Source organism: Pelobates fuscus, chromosome 6 (genome assembly GCF_036172605.1).
Source record: "Pelobates fuscus isolate aPelFus1 chromosome 6, aPelFus1.pri, whole genome shotgun sequence".
In the NCBI taxonomy this organism is placed as follows: domain Eukaryota; kingdom Metazoa; phylum Chordata; class Amphibia; order Anura; family Pelobatidae; genus Pelobates; species Pelobates fuscus.
In genome coordinates this window covers 255,134,575-255,159,168 of record NC_086322.1, presented here as the reverse complement: position 1 = coordinate 255,159,168, position 24,594 = coordinate 255,134,575, and the positions used below count along the sequence as shown (strand labels likewise).

The window sequence follows — 24,594 nt, the reverse complement described above, 5'->3', positions numbered from 1 at the left end:
CTATCAACACATTTCAAAAGCGGCAGTGAAAATAAATGTATATTCTATGCACACACATATCAAAGCATATCATTCACTGCTTTATTTAATTGCTGGCTCTTCTCTCTCTCTTTTTTTGTTCCAGTGCCTACATCGCTATGTTTATCCAGCCCTTCACCTGGTCGTTTTATACATTATCTGTTATTATTGGAATTGCTGCTGCTGGTGAGATTTCTTCAGTTGTTCATGCTTTTGATAGTATTGACTTTCTTCTAGTGTAGAGGTGCCCAAAAGGTAGATTCCCAGATGTCTTAATACTACAGCTCCCGTGATGCTTTGCCATTCTAAAGGAATTTCAAGGCATTACAGTAGTTGTAGTTCTAAAACATCTGGGGATCTACATGTGGGCACCACTGTTCTAGTGTGTAATAATTGGTCCTCTACTTTTTTATTAACCATGCACTTGGTAATTATTGGTGACTTCACACAGATTGAGAATTGTAACTTATAAACTGAAGAACAGTAGGAGTGGATGGTAGGAGGAAATGTACGGTAGGAAACTTTATGCTTTAAAAAAAAAAAAAAAAAATACTCTTTATTTGGGGGTGCTTGCCTGGGATACACCTTTGACTAAGTCCTGACTGCAGGCTTCCTTTCAGGTGCTGTAAATAATTATTCTTTGTTTGGAAATCACGATTGGGGAAGGAAAAATACAGTCTGTGTGATAGACCGATTGAAAAATGCAATCTGTCTCAGAGTTTATTCAGTCTCCAGTGATCGTGACTGGACAGTTTTGTTGGTGTGATCTTACCAGCGATAGCTTAACTAAAACTATCTGGGCTACTGTTGCTCGATCACTATACATGCAATCTTAGGTTGACACATTGGGAGCCAGAAGTTGACTCTGATTTGAGCCACTCTGCACACTGCTATAAAATAGACTCCTTTGCAGCAAAAAAATAAATAAATCCTGATCCCAATTATATATTCAATATAATTACATAGCTGAAAAGAGACTTGCGCCCATCAAGTTCAGCCTTCCTCACGTATGTTTTTGCTGTTGATCCAAAAGAAGGCAAAAAATCCAGTCTGAATGACTTCCAATTTTGCAACAAACTAGGAAAAAATTCCAACTTGACCCCAAAATGGCAGTCAGATATCTCATTGGATCAAGCGGCTATTACCCCACTAATTAGAAATTATATCCCTGTATGTTATGTTTTTGCAAGTATTTATCCAATTGCAGTTTAAACATCTGTATGGACTAGAAAGAGTTCAGAGATGGGCTACTAAGCTGGTTCGTGGATTGCAGGGTAAAGCTTACAAGGAAAGGTTAAAGGATCTTAACATGTATAGCTTGGAGGAAAGACGAGACAGGGGGGATATGATAGAAACATTTAAATACATAAAGGGAATCAGCACAGTAAAGGAGGAGACTATATTTAAAAGAAGAAAAACTACCACAACAAGAGGGCATAGTCTTAAATTAGAGTGGCAAAGGTTTAAAAATAATAACAGGAAGTATTACTTTACTGAGAGGGTAGTGGATGCATTGAAAAGCCTTCCAGCTGAAGTGGTAGAGGTTAACACAGTGAGAGAGTTTAAGCATGCGTGGGATAGGCATAAGGCTATCCTAGCTATACGATAAGGCCAGGAACTAATTAAAAGTATTTCGAAATATTGGGCAGACTAGATGGGCCAAATGGTTCTTATCTGCCGTCACATTCTATGTTTCTATCTATGTTTCTATGACTCTGATAAAACCACCTCTTTATGCAGAGAATTCCACATCCTTCTAGTTCTTACTATAAAAAAAAACCTTTTCTTTGCCTTAGATGAAATCTCCTTTCTTCCAGCCTAAATGCGTGACCTTGTGTCCTACGATAGCCCTGTTTATGAATAGTTTTCCAGATAATGTTTTTTGTATTGGCCCCGAATATATTTCTATAATGTTATCATATCCCTTCTGAGGCGCTGTTTTTCTGAACTAAAGAGATTTAAATTTTTTAACCTTTCTTCATAACTAAAATGCTCCATTCCTTTTATCAATTTTGTAGCTCGTCTCTGCACTTTTTCTAGTGCCATGATATCTTTCTCTAGAACAGGTGCCCAAAATTGCACAGCATATTCAATGTGTGGTCTTACCAGCGATTTATAAAGAGGCAAAATTATATTTTCATCCCGAGAATTGATGCCCCTATTTATACTCTCTCTGTATAATTTTTAAATATAAAATTGGCTTGAATTCGATAAAACTGTCCTCTTTAAGAGAAAACTGTAATGTTCTCATGTTTTATAGAATGTTTGTATTACGCAGATCTATGATATAGCTGTGAAGTACTGCAGAGCCCAAGATATGTTTTATAAAGAAAATAACATGAGAAACAGGGCAGTATATAAAAAAATAAATAAATGAACAGAGAAACCGTTTTGATTATTCTTAATCAAATTTTATCAAAATATAATATGTTGTGTACCTGATGACTTGGAGCCATCAAGATTAAAATACTTAAATCAAAATAGCCTTTTCCGCCTCTTCTCACATAAAAGCTGACCCAGTTTACAATTCTTATTTGCATTGTAATAATGGGAGTTTAGGTAGAATTGTATTAGATACGCTAATTAAGACAAATGCTCTACGAACTGATGGATGTTCAACCAGCAGTCCCCTGTGTCATGCCAATTAATATGTAAAATTGTGAATTACCAGACGTCTTTTTTATATGTTAACTGGAGTGTACCTACACCCAATATATAGTGTATTGTAAGGAAGCATTTACATCATTCATGCACAATTACACTGTATTTGGTTGTGGTGTTTTTTTTCTTATTTTAAATGCCTTTTTAGCTATTCTTTACCTACAATTTATTGAAATGCAAACGCTTTATATGTAAATGTGCCTTAAAATCCCCAGATTCCCTTCCATGATAAAACTCAACTAATACAATGTGTTGTTCACAAAAGTGAGAATTTTCAGGAATCCAAAGTGAATTGGAAATGGGAAAATTCTCCATGTCAGCTATGCTTCATTTTTCACTATTTGGCAATATTTGAAATGTATTTTAAATTCCTGACAAATCTCACTTTAGTGAATAATCCTGTAAATTAACACTATACTCACCAAAACAACTTTAGCTTAATAAGTCGTTTTCGTGTATAGATTATGCCACTGCAGTCTCCCTGCTCAATTTTCTGCCATTAAGAGTTAAATCACTTTGTTTATGCAGCCCTAGTCATCCCTCCCCCACATGTGACTTACACTGCTGTCCTTAATACTTCCTGTAAAGAGACATCTAATGTTTACACTTAATTTATTGCAAATTCTTTTTAATTGAAAATGTCCCATCTCCTGCCCTTTAATAGCTTGCTAGACACTGTGTAGGAACCTCCTGAGTGTAATTAAAGTTCAATTTGTAAAGCAGGAGATGAAAAACTTTTAAAGTAAGTTAGATCGGATTGAAAATGAAACCACTTTGACTTCATGCAGGCTGTGTCAGTCACAGCCAGGGGAGGTATGGCTGGGGCTGCTTAAACAGAAACAAAGTGATTTAACTCCTAAATGGCAGTGGAACTTAGGGGGCGAGATTTCTATATACCAAAACTGCTTCATTAAGCTAAAGTTGTTTTGGTGACACTAGTGTCCATATAATGTTGCTTATTAGGAACTATACTTCAATCTTTAGGCTGCCATTTTGACATGCTCTCCTATTTACTTTCAGTACTATGGACTGCTCAAGGAGCCTGCCTAACTGTGAATTCTAATGAAGAAACCATTGGTAGAAACAGTGGTATATTCTGGGCACTCTTGCAGTTCAGGTTGGATTTTAGAGTTTTTTTTTTTTGTTTTTTTTTTTATTATAAATAAAAACGCTACACAAACAGAAAAAAATACGAAATTATAACTGTTTAATTTCTCTCTCCCAGTATGCTGTTTGGAAACCTCTACATTTATGTGGCCTGGAAAGGGGAGGTTGTCATATCTGGTATGTATACGATAAACTCATTTTGATCGTAATAAACCTTTTATATTCTAGAAAAGGAATGAAGTTCAAGATGGTTCACAAAGAATATGTTTTTATGAGCACTTATGGAAATCTTACCTATCCAATGTGTATGGAAAAGCACATGCATACTGCAATAAAAACTGAAGGTTCTACTGGAGGTGTCCCTAGACTGTAATGTAAACATTGCCTTTTCTCTGAAAAGACTAGGCTTACTGCAAAAAGTCTGAAGGGAATGAATATGCTAACCAGAACAAATACATTAAGCTGTAATGCAAGCATGTCAAACTCAAAGGCTAACACGGGCCAAATAAACAAGGTTTAAGTGTATGTGGGCCACAAAAAAACTAAAACTTAAGTTTTCATAGAAACTTTAATTTATTTAGAAAGTACAGTATAAAAAAGTTGCCTAACTGACACTGGACGTCCTCACGCTCGTAGGGCTTCAAAGTAAACAAAAGAACAAATTGATTTTATGGAGACGTGCATTTGCATATAACCAAACTTTGCGGTTCAACTTCCTTGACATATTAAGAAAAGTTTGGTAATGCGACTGAAATGGTGAATGTATGCTATTGCACAGCTGTAAAAAAAACAAATGACATTATCTTGTTGATTTTGAAGTCCTATGAGTGTGTGGATGATCCCAGCCAATGCTTTTCCATAGGAAAGCGTTGGGAGGCTATTGTGCATGTGTGGTAAAAAGCTGCCCGGCCAATCAGCATGGGGAGCATTCAGCGCCTCCATGCAGATCCAATCTAATACAATGCCCTCCCCCCCCCCCCCCATTCTAATACACTGCCCAAAATCCGATATATTTCCCCAAATCCAATACACTGCCCACTCTGTCCATTCTAATACACTGCCCCTCCTCCCTCCACTCTAAATGCACTGTCCCTCCTCCCCCAACTTAATACACTGCCCTCCCACCACAATAGTACTCTGCCCCTCTCTCTTCCCCAAATGAATACATTGCCCTCCCTCCAATTTAACACACTGCCTCCCCCTCCCACCACTATAATACACTGCCCCACTCCCTCCCCCAATTTCATACACTGCCCCCCCCCCCAAAAAAAATAATACCTTCCCCAAATTTAATACATTGGCCCCCTCTCTAAAATTAATAACTGCAACCCCTTCCCAATTTAGCACACTACACAGGAAGGTGCCCCAAACCCCTCTTCCCCTACCTTAAGATGAGCCGCCCATCCTCCAGTTCCAGCACTGCTCTTCTCAAGAAGGGCAGACGCTTCTCTGGCACTGCAAGCAGGAGGGAAGGAAGAGTGGCTGGCCTGTGGGAGCACTCAATCGGCCATGGGAGGGAAGACAGGAATCAGACAGGAAATATCTTTCCTCTCTTGTGGCTGGTTGCAGCCACAACACAAAGTGGGCTGTAAATATATCCATTGTGGGCCGAATGCAGCCTGTGGGCCACACGTTTGACATGCTTGCTGTAGTGTTTCTGGTGACTATAATCTCCCTTTCCTTTAAATATAGGGATAACATATTAAAAATGCTAAGAAATAATTGTTTGTCTTCTTTAAAGAAACATCCTAGGCACTGTTACTGCTTAATATCAAATCTGAATTTTTTTTTTGTCTACAATCCACTGTTAACATCCCCGTGTTAAGTGTTTGCGTTCAACCATTTTTAATGGTTTAATGATTAACGAGTATCTAGCTGTGAGGAAACTCTCTCTGATAAGCAGGAGTGGACAGAGGTGATATGCTGAGAGTGTCCGCTAACTACTTTCAGCCTATCGCCTCTGTCCATTGTTTGTATTCCTAAAGAACTCTGCCTTAGCCATACCTCCAGTGCGGGCTGGGTTATAGTCAGGCAGAAAACCTAAATTGCTTGAAAAAAATCTTTTAACGGTAAATGGAGAAAAAGCGCCTGGAGACTATAAAGGGTGCTGTATCCAATTCAGATGAGCATTTGTATAATGCCTAGAGCAGGCATCTCAAACTCTGGCCATCCAGATGTTAATGAACTACAACTCCCATGATTCTCAATCCATGTGTTGCGTTCAGAGAATTCTGGGAGTATGTCATCAACATCTGGGAGGCCAGCGTTTTAGATCCCTAACCTAGAGTGTCCCTTTAATGCTCCATCAATTTATTTTATCCTTGTGATGGATAAAATAAATTGATGGCGCTGCTGCTTCATACACGTTGGCTCCCTTTCTTAAAATACTAGGTTTGCAATCCCATAAATGAAAACCCCACTCTGTTATATACAGTTGCAAGAAAAAGTATGTGAACCCTTTGGAATGATATGGATTTCTGCACAAATTGGTCATAAAATGTGATCTGATCATCATCACTGTTATCATTGTCACAACAATAGACAATCACAGTCTGCTTATACTAATAACACACAAATAATGAAATGTTGCCATGTTTTTATTGAACACACCATATAAACATTCACAGTGCAGGTGGAAAAAGTATGTGAACCCCTAGACTAATGACCTCTCCAAGTGCTAATTGGAGTGAGATGTCAGCCAACTGGAGTCCAATCAATGAGATGAGATTGTAGGTTTTGGTTACAGCTGCCCTGCCCTATAAAAAAAAAACCACACCAGTTCTGGGTTTTCACACCAGTTCACAAGCATTGCCTGATGTGAATGATGCCTTGCACAAAAGAGCTCTCAGAAGACCTATGATTAAGAATTGTTGACTTGCATAAAGCTGGAAAGGGTTATAAAAGTATCTCCAAAAGCCTTGCTGTTCATCAGTCCACGGTAAGACAAATTGTCTATAAATGGAGAAAGTTCAGCACTGCTGCTACTCTCCCTAGGAGTGGCCGTCCTGTAAAGATGACTGCAAGAGCACAGCACAGACTGCTCAATGAGGTGAAGAAGAATCCTAGACTTACAAAAGACTTACAAAAGTCACTGGCAAATGCTAAAGACTTACAAAAGTCACTGGCAAATGCTAACATCCCTGTTGGCGAATCTACAATGCGTAAAACACTAAAGAATGGATTTCATGGGAGGATACCACAGAGGAAGCCACTGCTGTCCAAACAAAACATTACAGTTTGCACAAGAGCACCTGGATGTTCCACAGCAGTACTGGCAAAATATTCTGTGGACAGATGAAACCAAAGTTGAGTTGTTTGGAAGAAACACACAACACTATGTATGGCGAAAAAGAGGCACAGCACACCAACATCAAAACCTCATCCCAACTGTGAAGTATAGTAGTGGGGGCCTCATGGTTTGGGGCTGCTTTGCTGCGTCAGGGCCTGGACGGATTGCTATCATCGAAAGAAAAATGAATTCCCAAGTTTATCAAGACATTTTGCAGGAGAACTTAAGGCCATCTGTCTACCAGCTGAAGCTCAACAGAAGATGGGTGTTGCAACAGGACAATGACCCAAAGCATAGAAGTAAATCAACAACAGAATGGCTTAAACAGAAGAATCCTGACCTCAACCCGATTGAGATGCTGTGGCATGACCTCAAGAAAGCGATTCACACCAGAAATCCCAAGAATATTGCTGAACTGAAACCGTTCTGTAAAGAGAAATGGTCAAGAATTACTCCTGACCATTGTGCACGTCTGATCTGCAACTACAGGAAACGTTTGGTTGAAGTTATTGCTGCCAAAGGAGGTTCAACCAGTTATTAAATTCAAGGGTTCGCATACTTTTTCCACCTGCACTGTGAATGTTCACATGGTGTGTTCAATAAAAACATGACAACATTTCATTCTTTGTGTGTTATTAGTTTAAGCAGACTGTGATTGTCTATTGTTGTGACTTAGATGATTAGATCACATTTTATGACCAATTTGTGCAGAAATCCATATCATTCCAAAAGGTTCACATACTTTTTCTTGCAACTGTAATTCTATTTTTAGGTTTATAGACCACCTCCAGCACTCAAGGAGCTGCCAAATGCAACTCACAAAGGAACGGCTGGACTTAGTGAGAATTGTACCATACAAAGCATAAAAAGTCCCATAGATTTTCCAGACCCTGAAAAAGAGACACTCACTCTATTGGCTCCCACATTGTTAATCCATGGCTAACTGAGTACTTATCCTCTCTCTTTTAGAAACGGATCGAAGATCGGTATTCATAGCGCTAACAGTGATCAGCTTGGTGGGGACCGTACTTTTCTTTCTCATTAGGACACCAAGTTCCTCCAGGTCTCAATCCCAGGAGGATGATGGAGGTTCTGACAGTGGTCTCAGTGCAGAGGGAAACATGTGAGTAAATACTTCAGCTGTCAGATCTTGTTTTTTTTGTTTGGGTTTTTTCTTTCTTTCTAAATTTTAAAATCTAATAGATGAGAAAAAAAATAAATTACATATTGACCAAAATGAGCAATATGGGATGTGGAAAGGCGAAAGGAAATAATTTTACTGCAGATATTGTTCTGTTGTATTAGGTCATTTAGATTGATAAGACATTTGTTTTTGCCAAATATGTTAATAATGTCTAAAGTTGTGAAAGTCAGCATTAAGTGTTACTAAACCCACAATGTAACTTTTACAGTAGAGAAAAAGGAACAATTATCAGGTATACTTATTTCGTTATGTGTAATGAGTATCCGATCAACTGTTTAGTTTTGGTCATGTTGATTAATATCCCATTGTCCCAGGCTTTCATCATTTGATATCCCCTCTCAGAACTTTTGTGTGCCATTGTCTCGTACATTTCATTAATTGAGACCTGAAAAAAGACCTCTCTTTTTAGTAGGAGCTACTGTGGAATTATATGCTTTAACTATAGCTAGGTTCGCAGTGATCAAATGTGAGAAGTTTATGATCCCTTGGCATTTCCGTTTTGCAATCTAAAAAGTAGGAATATTTCCTCTTTCGGAAAGTTGGGGTGGCCTGTGGCCTCTTTAATGATATTGCCTACCATGTACAAGAAGAGCTCATTTATAGGGCAATCCCACCAGATGTGGATAATCGTACCCTTCTTCTCTTGACACCTCCAACATCTGTCAGAGTGAGAACTATGCACATGGGCTAATCAAACTAGAACCAAGTACCAGCGACTGGCAATTTTCCCTAAGAAGTTCTAAGTGTGAAACCCAAAAAGAAATAACTTTTTGGATCCTGAAGGCCTTAGCCATTGCTCTTGCGTGAATGAGATACTGTATTTATTTTGATTGAATATGCTGAACTGTAGTTTATTAAATATTCTATTTTTTGAGATATGATTATTAAAGCAGACCTACTTTAAAAGCAGTGTGTTAATTGTTCGTATTTGTATTCTGAATAAACACAAGGAGCACTGTAGGTTTGTAGTTCGTACGAAATAATTGACATCTGCTTTATGTTCCTTATTATGGTTGTATATCAGTGATGGCAAATCTTGCATAGAACATATATTGGAATCTATACCTGGAGATCCATAGATTGCACAAAATAGCCAGTTTCAGGTGTGGGCAAACTGGGTCTCAGGAGGGGCTTTTCACTATGACTGCAATTTTATTAAAGACACGGAGGCTCATATTATGCATAACTCTTTCTTTATTTCCTCAGCAGCAAAGATAGAGGAATATAAATATTGTCAAAATGAAAGAAAAAACTGAACAGGCATAACAGGCAGCCAATCACATAACAGAGGAAGTAGCTATATAAGTCCTGTGTCTCCCACAATCCCCCTCTTTCTTTGCTGCTTCCTCAGACAGCTAAGTATCCATGTTTAGCTCTCTTACTTGTTGTACTTTGATTGTGGTATTTCTTGTTATTATTGCCATTTACTATTTTACTTTGGTGTTGTTTTTATTGATGCATCCCTTGTTTAAGTGTATATGCATCATTTCTATTTGTTGTGCTCCGCTTAGTGTGCCTTGGGGATCCCTGGGGGTTTTTCCCCTTTACCGGGGGAATTTTTCTCTCCCTGCCTTTCCCTTGCTCCCTCTCGCGGGTGCAAACAGTGATTTTTGCCGCGGCCGGTGCTTGCTTCACGACCGCGGCTACGTGCACTTTCCTGCCCGCCCACGGTCTTACCGCGCGGGCAGAGTGCACGCGCCCCTTCCCCCGACGGGTGCACGGCCGCGAGCACTTCCCTCGCGTGCGGCGGCCATTTTGGACGGACCTCCATGCGGTCTGCCTCCTAGTTGCCGTGCAGTCGGTCGCCTCGATCCCTCCCGGGCACACTAACGGTCTGACTATTTCTTATTGCTTTTCTCTGTGGGTTACTCAACCCTTTTAGTTCTCTCCTGCCCTGTTTCGTTAGTTTAAAGTTTGCTCTTACAAACTATTGCCAACATGCAGGATAGGGATGATGGGCCTGCAGATCCCTCTGGGGACTTTACCATGGAGACTACTGAGAGTGCTATGGCCTCTCAGGAATTTCAGGCATTGCTTGAAGCCACTATGGCTTCCTCCCTGCAGAAGGCTATTGCCTCGGCCATGGGGGCTGTCTCCTCCTCATTTACCCACTCCCTCCACTCAATGGTTGTACCTGCAGTAACCACCCCAACTTCCCAGGGTGGGGGGTCCCCTTCCCCTGCCCAGACAGTGCCTGGGGCACGTAAGGCTAAGGCCAAATCCAAAAATGTCGGCTCCCACTCCTCGATGCAGGTGCTACCTGCCATGAACGACACGCTGGAAGCGGTCACTGATAGCGCGCACCCCACGCGCAAAAGAGCCCCTGGCCGGGCTAAAAAGGCTAGACTATGGAAAAGGGCCAGAGCCCTAGATGATGGGTCGGATACCGACCGGAGTGTGGAGGATGAGTCCGACCATATGGGATATGACTCCTTTGACGAAGGTGAATCTGGCGAGGATTTGCCCCTTATGGGCGTGACCCCCTCGGGCTCCTCTGCCAAGGCCAGTGGCCACTTATTAGACGCCTCTGGGGATACCAAGGCGATTCTTGACCCGCAGGGTAACCCCCTGTTCGACCCTGACGACTTGCGGCACCCCAGGTCCGCTGAGTGGGTTCCCCCAGACCATATTGCCCAATACGTGGCTAAGCGTATTCGCACCCCGCTCTCTAAAGAAGGCCGCAATAAACTGCGCGCCGAATGCCCGAGGCCTTCACTCCCCGGCGCCGCCGGCAAAACCCCGGATATTGATCCCCAAATTGCCCAATTCCTCAATAAGTCGGGCTGGAAGCCCAAGAAGGGCCTTGACCACTCCCTGAAAGGGTGCCAGGATAAGATCCTGGATACTCTGGGGCCCCTATCGAAGTTATACGAGCTTCTCGAAGCTGCCAAATCTGGAGACTCAGTTTTGGATATGGATGTGGCCATTGGGTGGGTCCAGCGGGCTATATGCCTGCTGGGCAATGCTAATACGGCTATGTCCTCTGAGAGGCGTAAGGCGATCCTCCTAAAGATCGACCCTAAGCTGGCCGCTATGACGGTGACAGAACCTGATCCGACTGAGGAGGGCTTGCTGTTCGGCTCCTCCTTTGTCAAAGACATGGGCTCCTATGTGAAGACCTTTACCGCAATTGATAAGGCGCAAGCGAACATGAAACGCATGTTCACGCCCAAGGTTTTTGGAGGGGCCGGGCGTAGCAGGAACCGTCCGCCTGGCCGCGGTTACAGAGGCTCGTTCCGAGCGCCCAGAGGTTCCTTTTTTCCATCACGAGGCTTCCAAGACCCGAGAGCACCCACCTTCTTCCCAGCCAGAGGCAGAGCTTGGGGCTCCAGATACCCCCGCAGTGGCGCTCCTAACAGACGTCCTTACGGTGAGTACCCCTTCTTCCCCTCCCGCTCAGGTTCAGGTAGCGGGGAGGTTGGCCTTGTTTTATCACAGGTGGGTGGCACTGACCTCAGATGCTTGGGTACTACAGTGTGTAAGGGGATATCGCCTAGAGTTCGTTCCTATGCCTGTCCAGTTTTATCCCCCCAGAGAACTGTCTCTTCCACCAGATCAGGACGAGATGATTTCCGCGGAAGTCGTGGAAATGTTGTCCAAGGGCGCAATAGAGGAACTGCCGTTCGCCGCGCGAGGCTTTACGAGCAACTTGTTCCTTGTACCAAAGAAAGGGGGCGGAGTTCGCCCCGTGATAAATCTTCGCCCTCTCAATGCTTTCCTACGTTACCAACACTTCCTGATGGAGGGCATACACTGCCTCAGAGACCTTCTACGCCAGGCGGACTGGCTGGCCAAACTGGACCTGAAGGACGCTTACTTCACGGTTCCCATTGCCGCAGACTGCAGGGACTACCTGCATTTCACTTGGCATGGCCGACGATGGCGCTTCACCTGCCTGCCTTTCGGTCTCTCTTCGGCTCCTTGGTGCTTCACCAAGCTCCTGAAACCGGTGGTGGCATTCCTCCGAACCCGAGGGGTCCGCCTCATTATTTACCTGGACGACATCCTGATCTTATCCCAGTCGAGGGCGGACCTCCTACTACACTTGGACTGGACGACCGACCTTTTACAAGGTCTGGGATTTCTGATCAATTGGGACAAATCGGTCCTGACCCCCGCCCAGTCGATAGAATTCCTGGGCTTCAAAGTGGATTCAGTCCAACAGTTTTTGTTTCTACCGGATTCCAAGATGAAAGCCATTCGGAAGGAAATCCGGAAGGCTCTTCGTGTCTCAGACTTGTCAGTAAGACAATTGGCGAGAATTATTGGCCTCCTCGCAGCCTCTATTCAGGCGATCTTCCCGGGCCCACTACATTACAGAGCCCTTCAACGGCTCAAAGGGTCGCACCTTCGACTGGGCCGCTCCTACGAATCTCGGATACGCTTGGACGCGGAGTCCAGAGACGAGTTAGAATGGTGGTTGGCACACATGGAGGCATGGAACGGGAGAGCCATCTTCGGCTCCGTCCCAGACGTAGTGATAGAGTCCGATGCCAGCTTGCACGGCTGGGGTGCTCGTTGTGGAGACGTTTCCACAGGAGGCAGATGGTCCGACATGGAGAAGTCGTTACACATCAACTGCTTGGAACTTCTGGCGGGGGCATTCGCGATCCGCAACCTTACCCCAGGGCGGGCGAATTGCTGCGTTCTGCTCAAGATGGACAACGTGTCGGCGGTCCGTTACATAAATCACCTGGGCGGCACGAAGTCCAAAATGTTGGCGATTCTAGCGAAGGATTTCTGGCAGTTCTGCCTCTACAATAACGTCTCGGTGACGGCGGAACGCATTCCGGGTCTGGACAATTCGGGAGCGGATTGGAATTCCAGACACTTACGAGACTCTGGCGACTGGCATTTGCACGCCTCGGTGTTCCAGGGCCTGGACATGTTATGGGGAAAGTTCCAGATGGATCTGTTCGCATCACGGCTGAACACTCAGCTGCCGAGGTTCTACAGTTGGAGGCCGGACCCGGCAGCGGTGGCGACGGATGCCTTTCTCCAAGACTGGCCGCAGGGTCACCTGTACACTTTTCCCCCGTTCAACATGATCGCACGCACGATCTCGAAACTGGTTCGCCACGACTGTTGTGTGGCGTTGGTCACCCCTCTCTGGAGATCTCGACCATGGTTCCCTCGCTTGATGGAGTTGTCAATAGATTTTCCCCGGTTGATACCAGTCTTCCAGGACCTCCTTCTGGATCCGGATGGGAACTCACACGAACTGGTGATTCAACACCAGTTGCCCCTGATAGCATGGTTCCTTTCAGGGGACCTTGGGTTGTCTCAGACGTTCCGCAGACAACTCTCCTGCTCCTCGATAACGCCTGGGCCCCGGGCACACGAACGGCTTATCGAGCTTCATGGAGATCGTGGTCTGGTTGGTGCATGGAACGGGCAGTGGATCCCGTATCTGCCCCTCTACATCTGATCCTGGAGTTCCTCACGTTCCTGTTTGACTCGGGCAAGGCGTACCGCACGATCAACCTATCCCGCTCGGCTATTTCGGCCGGACACAGGGGTTTGGATGGTTCCCCTGTCGGCAGACATCCTTTCGTATGTCGCCTTCTCAAGGGTATTCGCCTTGCCCGTCCTCCTCGGCCTCGTTTCTCTGCCTTTTGGGATGTCAACGTGATGTTGCAGTTCCTCTCATCGTGGTACCCTAACCATGAATTGACTTTGAAACGGTTGTCATCCAAGCTGGTGATGTTACTCTGTTTGATCTCTTGCAAGAGGGTCTCTGACGTCAGGGCCCTGGATTGGGACGCCGTTGCATTCACCCCAGAAGGTGTTACTTTTGACATATCCAGGAGGACGAAGTCTGCATCCAAGTCGTTTACTTACCCGAGGTTTTCTGGTTGTCCGGCACTCTGCCCAGTGGATTGCGTCAAAGTTTATCTGGATGCTACACATTCCCTTCGCTCCGCTGATCTACATGATTTGTTCTTATCTTTTAAGTCACCTCACCGGCCGGTTTCGACACCTACTCTGGCACGTTGGGTGCGTTGGCTACTATCTTCTGCAGGTATAGACACCTCTGTTTTTACGCCCCATTCTGTGCGGGGCGCGATGGCTTCGAAAGCATCCTCAGTCGGATGTCGTCTAGAAGACATTATGCGAGCGGCGGACTGGTCCAGAGAATTGACCTTTCGAGATTTCTATTTCAGACCAATTGAACACATCGCATCTCGAGTAGTGGCACAGCTTTGAACTTGCATAATATGAGCCTCCGTGTCTTTAATAAAATTCCCAGATTTTACTAGTAACATGACGTAAAGTCATGATTTTATTAAAGACACGGAGGCGAGTATTATTCCCGCCCACCCTCCCGGTGTGGATTCTGGGAAAGGAGATGCTTCGGTGCTATTCAGGTATGTTTTTCAATTAGGTCTGTATTTATATCATGTATTTATATCATGTATTTGCATCATGTTTTGGATGATCTTGAACATTTTATGCTGGGTCCTAATTTTATATATTTTTCTATTTCAGAATACAGTTTTTTGTATGGCTCCTCACGGTTATGTTTGGTAAGTCTACAGTTTTGAGTTTGGAAATTACCATATTTTTCTATCTTTTTTAGCTTGAAGTTTTCGTATTGTTTCCCGTTTCCTGTTTGGATCAAGTGGGACATCGTTATCTTACCTGGTCTTCGGTTTTCGCAAGAAAGAGGGGGATTGTGGGAGACACAGGACTTATATAGCTACTTCCTCTGTTATGTGATTGGCTGCCTGTTATGCCTGTTCAGTTTTTTCTTTCATTTTGACAATATTTATATTCCTCTATCTTTGCTGCTGAGGAAATAAAGAAAGAGTTATGCATAATACTCGCCTCCGTGTCTTTAATAAAATCATGACTTTACGTCATGTTACTAGTAAAATCTGGGAATTATGTTTAGCTAGTCACCAGGCAACGTGAAGACTTTTGGGCTATAATGTGAGTAAATTGTCAGTGTTTTATCCCAAACTGGGTGGGAGAGGAACACCTAAATATTTAGTAGGGCACTCTAGCATTAGGAAAACACGTTTATATGCTATATTGTTATTTTACTACAAAAATTTAAAAATGTCGACTCATAGCGTGCCTCTTTTCAATCTGCATTCAGACATAGCTTGGATAAATTTGTTTGTCAGGCATTTACCAATGTACTTTTTTTTTTTTAATTTATATATTTAGACTTTAACACTGCATCTTATTCTAATTTAGCTGTGTATCCCCTCACTTATTGGCTTCTCCTTTTCCTCTGCAGGTCTTCACAAAGCAACACATCTAGAGCCCTGCATGCCTTCAGTGAGTTTCTGATCAGAAGCCTGATTTTTTTTTTAATTTTTTTTTTTATAATTCATTTAGTATTTTGGGTATCATTTTGTCACCCACTAACCTCCTCCTACCAACTATGGTCTTTCTTTTCCAGCCAGATCTATGAAGTTGTCTGTAACAAAGGAGATGCTGTTACTGAGCGTATCAATGGCTTATACAGGCAAGTATATTTTTGGTGATCATGTTTTAAAAGGATGCAAGGTTTTTATCTGGCTTGGTTTTTTTCTTTTTGAGTTCTGTGTAAACCTGCATTTATTTGAACTCTGTGTATACATGCATTTGGTTTTGTTTATAAACGAGGCAAACCAGTATCCCAACATTTCCTGATACTCCCATGTTGCTTATTTGCTGTACTCTTAAAGCAACAAAGACGGCTTGCTGTATCTAACACGTAGCAAAGTGCTCTCCTGTAAGTGCCTGGAGTATGACTGGAAAGCCCCTTTAATGCACTAGTTAAAAAATTGACTGTGCGGGTAAGGGCTTTTTGCCAATTACAAGGCTTATGTGCACCAGGCAGCAGTAAAATTTGCAGGTTGCACTTATATTTTAAAGCTTTTCAACCCCCCCACCTCCCCAAAAAAAAAACACAAAATAAAAACAATTTGAGCATTTCATATAAAACTATCTTTATGAAATACTCATAAAGACTGTGTTGGAATTTCATAACACAAAAGTATGTATTTTTGATACAAAAGACGGAACTTCCACCTGAAAGTTTTGCCACTTCCTTAAACTGTTGCTAGATAACATCTAATGGAGGCTTCTGTGATCTTGTGGGATTCTCCATAGACCTTAGTGTTGAGCTTTCACTCATGTGTGAGTGTGCAGCACTGACACGGGCTGCTGGCACATGACGAGCCAGACGCTGAAGGAAGAAGATGGCGGCTTCCGTCTTCTTTCTTCAGGTCCTGACTTCTTTCTTCATCATCCGGTGAGTATATCTAAACTCAGCTGTACCCCTGGGGAAAAGCACATCAAGCGGCGAAGTGACTATATAGGTTATTGCAAAATATGCAAAGACCCCAGAAGGTGACAAAAACCCTTAAATACTGAATGGCCACATATACTGTAGGTGGCAATGCAGTTTTATTCTGACCCTATATTTAGAATTTTCCATCCGTTTTGGAAATTCATTCCTAGACATAGATGCTATTTTGTTTCGCTAGTAACACAGAAGCAGAATGTTTGAGAATGTTTATTGGATTTTCACTGTCCTTTTTATTTCCAAAAGATGAAAACATAAACTGTATAGCGGAGAGAAACAATTGGCACATTTAGTCTGCATACATTTTTCTACATCTTTGGCAAACTTTACATGTATAATCTGTGAAATCATATTATGTACTTATTGTTACATTTTTATTTATGTATTTTTTTTTTTTATTTATTTTTTTTTATTTTATTTTTTTTTTAAGGTTTGGAACTTACATTTTACTCTGGTGTCTATGGAACCTGCATCGGAGCCATCAACTCATTTGGAAGTGAAGCCAAAAGCTTAATAGGATTGTCAGGGATATCTGTTGGCCTTGGGGAAGTGTTAGGTTGGTTGTTATGCTTTTTACAGTTCATTATAAATGTAGTTTGCAAGAATTAGGGAAGAATCACTGTACATCTTAATTGGTGTTTTATTATTTGTAGTTTAACTATTGATATTGTGCAATGTTGCCGTAGAGAACACTTGCATTTGCCTCTTAATGGAGTAAACTGTCATACACTAAATAACTTTTAGGAACCATAACTACTGTAGTGCTGTGGTGATTATCATGCCAGAAGTTCCCAGCATCATCCAATGGTAGAGTAGCCCCTCTTCTTTTATATGTCAAAAGCAGAACTTCCTTTTCCACAGTAGATCTATTACATTTGTTTTATTTGGGTTGAATTGATGCCCCTAATAATGTGAAATAGAAACTTCTGTATTAGTTACAGTTTATCAAAAGAGGAGGCTGGTCTAAGGGTCCAGGTATGCCTCCAGCATTTTTTTCAATGAGGATTCCTCAGGGAACGGGTACTCATTGGTTGACACTTATACCCCAGCTAACACCACAGGGAATATTCATCGATAAATCGCTGGAGGCACAACAAGTGTAGTACTTGGATTTATTCCACTACCAGACACTTTGAATACGGTTATAAGAACCTCTCTACCACAACTAGTCACGAGGGACTAAGAAGAGATTGTATGTATCTAAAAACGAAAGTTATCACAGAATACTCACAAACCAGCACCAATCTTAAAGGTTGCTGGACGCTGTGAAAGATTGATTACCACTTATGTTATAGTTTATGATATGTAGACCTACAGTTAAGATTTGTAATATGTTTTTAATTTTTTTTTATTTTTTTTTTTTTTACTTTTAATAAATTGGTTTGATTATCTAGTTTCACTCCGCTTTTGCTCTTTTATTTTTGGGTATTCTCTACTAAACTTAATTTGAGGAGTATAGGGAAATCTATTAAGAGCAGCATTTGGACTGGGGACACACAGATCTCTACATAGGGATTTACACAAGTTGTTTATTTCCTTATATATAACATATTTTTGTTGTATATATATGTTTTCCAAAAATGTTTACCTAAATGCATATAAGCACCCATGAATTAATACGGTAACTACTAAGTTAGGTACACATTTATAGTACATAGTCCATCTATTCACTATTATATTATATTGACAGCGTGATCCATATACCCTAGATAGTATATCTATATGGATCTTCTATTATTTTTTACAGACCTGAATTTGAAGCATTCCGTCCGGGTTTCAGTCGTCCGGTGATATCTGCACCAAATTGCAACCTGAATTGCAAAAACAGGACATTGTAAAATAGTGTGAACAATGTCCAGAGTTCCCAGTCCGAATGTACCCGTATGTAATTTGGTCTTTTGTGAATAGCCCGTTATTACATCTACTACGCAAAGCAGAAATATAGTTTAAACTAGTTTTGATAAATTGCAGCAATCTTTCCACATGAATTGCAGTGCTCTTTCCATGTGAATTCTTGCAAAGTAATGTCTTGTTTGCAACCAGTGTTTTTGTGTTTTTCATTATATTCTTCCCTATCTAAACTGTGCAGGTGGTGGCGTTTTTGGGTTGCTCAGCAGGAACAGTCGTTTTGGACGGAATCCAGTCTTCCTTCTTGGACTTGTTGTTCATTTTCTGGCTTTCTACCTAATATTCCTAAACATTCCCAATGATGCCCCAATTGCTTCCAGAGAAGGGACACCTAGCCGTGCATTTGTAGATCCCAGGTAAGTAATTTACTCAACCACGGTTATCTTGTACTATTAATTTGTGCATGCAATCTTCTATTCATTTAAATGTCTCCTAAGTTTATATATATATATATACACACGTTCTGTAATATAAAACAAGACGTAGACATTGAAGCACTAGGCTACTAGTCAGGCCTTGCTTACCATTGCAAACCATGACATATCCACCAGGGTGTTTCTACTTGTTAGTGGAAAATTTGAACTATTGCCTATCCTAAGCTCTTCACTGATATACATCTTAAACAAAGATTTACAGATATTACAGTTGTTTGTGTCATTTAAAATGCCTTCCACAACACGGCTGTCATAAAATGTCTGACCCTCTCATGTAAAAAAAATTGCTGCAGTTGTCAAAACTATACAACCATTAAAATAGAGATTTCAACAGCTGGAACCACATTACACCATTTGTCATTACCACAGGGAGGAATTATATCAAACCCCAGTGGACATTAAAGTGGACAAAAAGAAAGGTCCCTTAGCCCTCCGCAATAAATTCAAGTGGTTTATTTAGCCATCAACGGCGCTATAGGAACTTATAACGTTCCTTAAATATTCAACTTTCAGTGATCACAGAGCGTTACAGACACCTTAACAGGACCATTTGACACACAATTGTTCTAAAAGTGTATTCAAGTCATCTGAGGCATTGAATTTGCTAATACCCCAAAATACTTCTAAGTATTTGCGCATGTGCAGAATGAGCACCACAAACCCCTCGATTCCTTGTTCATCAGTTATGCCAAATAAAGCCAAATAAGCACTGTTACTAAGTTTTTTAATACCGCAGACAAATAACTAAATGTGTACAATACCTGAAATGTTATTTAGATATATATTCAATATTAATATAGAATACATAACTGACGCCTGTGGCATTACCAGTAATGAAATGGTCAGTACATTTTAGCTTGTGATCTAATATTTTACTTGTTAAAGCTTACTTTAAGTAATTTAGCTATTACATATTTGAATTTCTCTTTTTCCAAAATATGATTGAAATATTGGTTCAAAATCTTTAAGAATCTGATAAAACAATCTCTTTAAGCAATCAGTTCCACATCCTTGTTGTTCTCAATGTAAAGAACCCTTTCCTCTGTGTAAGCGTAATCTCCTTTCTTCTAGTCTCAATGGGTGCAGCCCATGTTTATATTTTTATAATCTCTTATCCTTTCTGAAATGTTTTTTTTTTTTTTTTTTTTTTTCTACATTCACTGGTTCAGGTTTTTAGCCTTTTTTCACAACTAAAAATCACTCCCTTTATTCATCATGTCTATTCCATTGTTCTCTCAGATATATTCCACTTTTATAAATCTCCCCCATTGATTCCCCCCAAGTCAATTAATTATTGATCACGTTTGAAGGAAAAAAAGAAATTCATCATTGATGTCCCAAGCTCAAGTATTATTGATTTCCACACACCCACCTTGTGAAATATCCTTGAACTAACTGTAACGGCAACCAGACAGAAATCTTTAAACCTTTTGATTATTTAATATATATTATTTTTAATGTTGCATTTAAAGCACTGTGGTTCAAAGAAAATATATTTTTGTAACCAATGTAAAAAAAGAATGCTATATCACATTAATTCAGCAGGGGAAGTCAGACTGAGTCTTTGTTGTAGGCATCCCACACCAATGCTTCCCATGTAACTCAGCTTGTTGATATCAATACTTTGACACAAAATACATTTTTTTTTTTTTTTTAAAACAAAGGAACTCTAGGTTACTGACAAAGCACACCCCAATGTGTCCAGCAACATCTCCCGAGTACAACAGTGCCCCCAATGTACAGGTTTTATGTTTATTTTGCAAACTTACAGGGGTCAAATGTAGGGCTTTCCCCTTTTTCATGTTTGCACATTGAAATTTGCCAGATTGGTTTGCTGGGCCTATGTTGCTTTTGGGACTTTACAGCAGCCCAAGGGGGGAAAATTAATCCCATCATGGCATACCATTACCTCGTACGTCCGCGGTCCTTAGATGTTTTTACCGCCTGCTCTGTAAATTGAACTTTGATCAAACGCAGCAGGCTTCTGCAAAGCCTAGAAGGCTTTCAATAGATCAGGAGATAAGAAATTCGTAGTTAAACAGATCAGTTCAGTAAAGTAAGTTTTAAACATTAGTTCTCTCTTTACAGGAAGTGTTTAAGAAGGCTGTGTAAGTCACATGCAGGGAGGTGTGACTAGAACTGTATAAACAAAGTGATTTAACTCCTAAATGGCAGAGCATTTATCAGTGAGACCTGTATACTAAAACTGCTTCATTAAGCTAAAAAAGTTGTTTTGGTGACTATAGTGTCCCTTTAATCGGAACGTTGGTGCAATTACTAAGCTGCAATTAAATGGACATTGGAGGTCATTGCTCCAGTTTTATTGATATCTGTGCCTTATTTGTCTATTCTAACAGTCTTTATTTCCATTTGCAGCCAGTTCCTGGCCCTGTTCAGCAGTTTTCTCTTGGGCCTAGGTGATAGCTGTTTTAATACGCAGCTTCTAAGTATTCTGGGGTCTCTGTATGCCGAGGACAGCGCACCTGCATTCGCAATCTTTAAGTTCGTTCAGGTAATGTACATTTTTCATAGCACAGGTCATATACTACTTCAACCTTGGGGCGGGGGTGGGCATGTACTCACAGTGACCTCCAAGCAGACCTGGTGTTTACCCATATCTATCTGATATATTCCAAAAGCAAATCTTTCTGGGATATATTTTGAGGTCAGTAAAAATAGAAAACAAAAGGAGATAGCTGTACACTAAACATGGTGGAAAATTGCATCAAAGTAAATAAAACATTATTATTTAGAATATAATGAATATTATGTTTATTTAAGAAGGAATAAGATTCAGACTTATCTCCCGTCAGAGAGGGTAATTGCAAAGTAAATGGAGCTGTGATCCAGAATGTAGATCTTCTTCATACATTACTCCTTAATACCACTGGATGTGGAGATATGCTTTAGAAATCTTCGTTTGTGTAAGTGCAATTCTACTAATAAATAGCTCAATTGTCTGCACTGTCTGCTTTCTTTTTGCCTCTACATGTATGAAGAAGATCTATATTCTGGATTACTCTAGGCAGTATAGGCTAGCCGCTAGGAAGTGTTGGGAACGAAGAGACTGACATCTCTTTGCTGGCATCCAAACCAGCATATTGGCGTCACTGATGCGGTTTGCCCTTCTTGGGGAAGAGCTCCCAAGCAGGGCAAATATAAGAAGACCACGGGAGGAACTAGGATGGACTGAAGTGGATAGTGACACTCCCAAAGCTCTGGAGATGATGGCGCTGGAACAAAGGTAAGTTAAGTTAAATATATCTTGAAAATTTCCATTGATTACATCCTGTATCTCTGATATATAATGTATTCAATGTATATGGGGCGATTTAAAGGATCACTATAGGGGTCAGGAACAAAAACATGTATTCCTGACCCTATAGTGTTAAAACCACCATCTAGCCCCCCTGGGCCCCTCATGCCTCCATAAATATAGCAAAATCTTACAGTATTCAAGCCTGAAACTGTAACTCTGCAGGCTGTTTGCCTCAGAAAAACAAGCAGTCTGCTGACATCATCAGAAGTGGTAGTCTGATCCAATCACAATGCTTCCCCATAGGATTGGCTGAGACTATCAAAGAGGCAGATCAGGGGCAGAGCCAGCATGATTCAAACACAGCCCTGGCCAATCAGCATCTCCTCATAGAGGGAGGAGATACTTAGAATGTTTTGGATGCATTTTAGGCAGCCATGACCTAGGAAGGATCTCTAACCGCTATCTGAGGAGTGGCCAGTGAAGTTATCACTAGGCTGTAATGTAAACACTGCATTTTCTCTGAAAAGACAGTGTTTACAGCAAAAAGCCTGAAGGTAATGATTCTACTCACCAGAACAAATTCAATAAGCGGTAGTTGTTCTGGTGACTATAGTGTCCCTTTACAGCAAGTTACATTTTCCCTTTCAGTTTCACTTTAAACTATACCAGTGCTACCATGTATAATTAGTAGGTTAAGCTTACCCCACATTCTGGTTCTGATTAGCATTTATCTTTTAATCACATCTTGTTGTGGAATGCATGTATTTATAGAACTTTTATTTATTTATTAATAAATATATATATATATATATATATATATATATATATATATATATATATATATATATATATTATTACAAGTGAAAGCATATAGATGCATGTGAATGTAACTTGTCTTTTTTCCCTTCTTTTGCAGTCCATTAGTGCAGCCATTGCCTTCTTTTATAGTAACTACCTTCTACTACAGTGGCAGCTGCTTATTATGGTCGTATTTGGTTTCTTTGGTACCATCTCTTTTTTCTTTGTGGAATGGGGAGCAGTCAGCCTGGGTCCTCAAGAGACTCGCTATGGAAGTATATAAAAACAAAAAAACATATCCTTGTAACTGAAGCTGTTGACCAGGAACCGAATAATGGCTTTACTGCTGGGCAGAAAAAGATTTGGTGAAGATTGAGTTCACCCAGTCAACAAGGGAATAATCAGAAAAGCTGCATTCATTTTATTATGGGGACCCTTCAAACATGATATGAAATCAGGATGAGACTTTACAAGCCTGTAGTCTAAATGGCTCTTCATGCAGAAGCATGACAATGAAGAGTGTGCATTCTGCAGTAGCTACAAAATCTGAAACCTGTGACCTACCTTCACTGGAACTCTAATTGGTTATTTATACTGTGAAGAGGAGTATGAACACTATTCAGACTAGAGGACCTGTATGTTGGGAGTATGGGATTAACCTACACTGCTCTATGTACAGTATAAACACCACTGAGGTGAAATTTGTACAAGGACACTCTGTATGCCTTTATGTCAATAATTGAAAGCAATTGCACATCAAAATGTATAACAGAATCAACTGGAATTAAGTTTGACATGACCTAGTGAAAGGAAACAATCATGTCACACTCAAAAAAAATAATCGTAAAGTTGGAGGTTAGACATTCTGTTCACTTTTGCTCGTGTCATTAGCAATCATTTCTTGAATATTGGATAGTTTATTTCGAACAGGGTTATTTACTATAGTGAAAATTCAAAGTGAACTTCAGTTTGAAGGCCAGAGTAGCCAAACTGTAAGCATAGCTAACTTGGAGGATTTTTCCCGTTTGTCTATTTTGGCCTCATTTTGAATTCTCAAATTAGTGAATATCTCTGTTAGTTATGCTTGGCAATTCACCTGTGTTCATGGAAGGATCTACCCAGAATTCTGGGGAGGTGTTTAATGGCCTTCCCCGCATAGTATAATCTCTGGAGACTCCGACAATTATTTTATGTTACATATTTTGAAGGGCTTTCTTTTTTTTGTGGTTTGTTTGTTTTTATGTAAGTTGATACTGTTTTTGCTAAGCCAAAAGGTTGCCAACTCGGTTTCCTAAAACTTAACTTTTTTTTTTTTCTTTTTTTTTTTTTATTCTGTTAACTCACTGTTTTTCACAATGATTATTTGGATATGCAATTTTCCCTGATAATCTAACCTATTTTTGATTCCAAGTAGACAACCTTAAGTTAAATATTAAATCGTGGAGCAGATGAAACAGTAGACGAAGGATTGTAATTATACATTTTAAAATGCACGTTTATATGTATGTAAATTGGTGCTGAGCATTCAATGGAAAATATGTATCTCTGTGTTAAACATGTGCCAAGTTAGTCAATAGAAAAAGTATATCGTTTCCTTGTCCATTATCCTTTTAT

At 40.8% G+C, this 24,594-nt stretch overlaps 1 protein-coding gene across 2 annotated transcripts in view; it reads left to right on the top strand.

Moving 5' to 3' along the window:
* MFSD11 (major facilitator superfamily domain containing 11) overlaps positions 1–23,843 on the top strand; it is a 35,329-nt gene extending 11,486 nt beyond the window's left edge. For both annotated transcript variants that reach the window (XM_063458971.1, XM_063458972.1), the window contains exons 5-14: positions 125–204; positions 3,700–3,796; positions 3,905–3,963; positions 8,045–8,198; positions 15,526–15,566; positions 15,691–15,756; positions 17,012–17,137; positions 18,671–18,845; positions 21,300–21,435; positions 23,099–23,843. In XM_063458971.1, the coding sequence (XP_063315041.1) occupies positions 125–204; positions 3,700–3,796; positions 3,905–3,963; positions 8,045–8,198; positions 15,526–15,566; positions 15,691–15,756; positions 17,012–17,137; positions 18,671–18,845; positions 21,300–21,435; positions 23,099–23,263 (1,099 nt within the window). In that variant the 3' untranslated portion in view covers positions 23,264–23,843. The remainder of the gene's footprint in view (positions 1–124; positions 205–3,699; positions 3,797–3,904; positions 3,964–8,044; positions 8,199–15,525; positions 15,567–15,690; positions 15,757–17,011; positions 17,138–18,670; positions 18,846–21,299; positions 21,436–23,098) is intronic.
* The last annotated feature ends 751 nt before the right edge of the window (positions 23,844–24,594 follow it).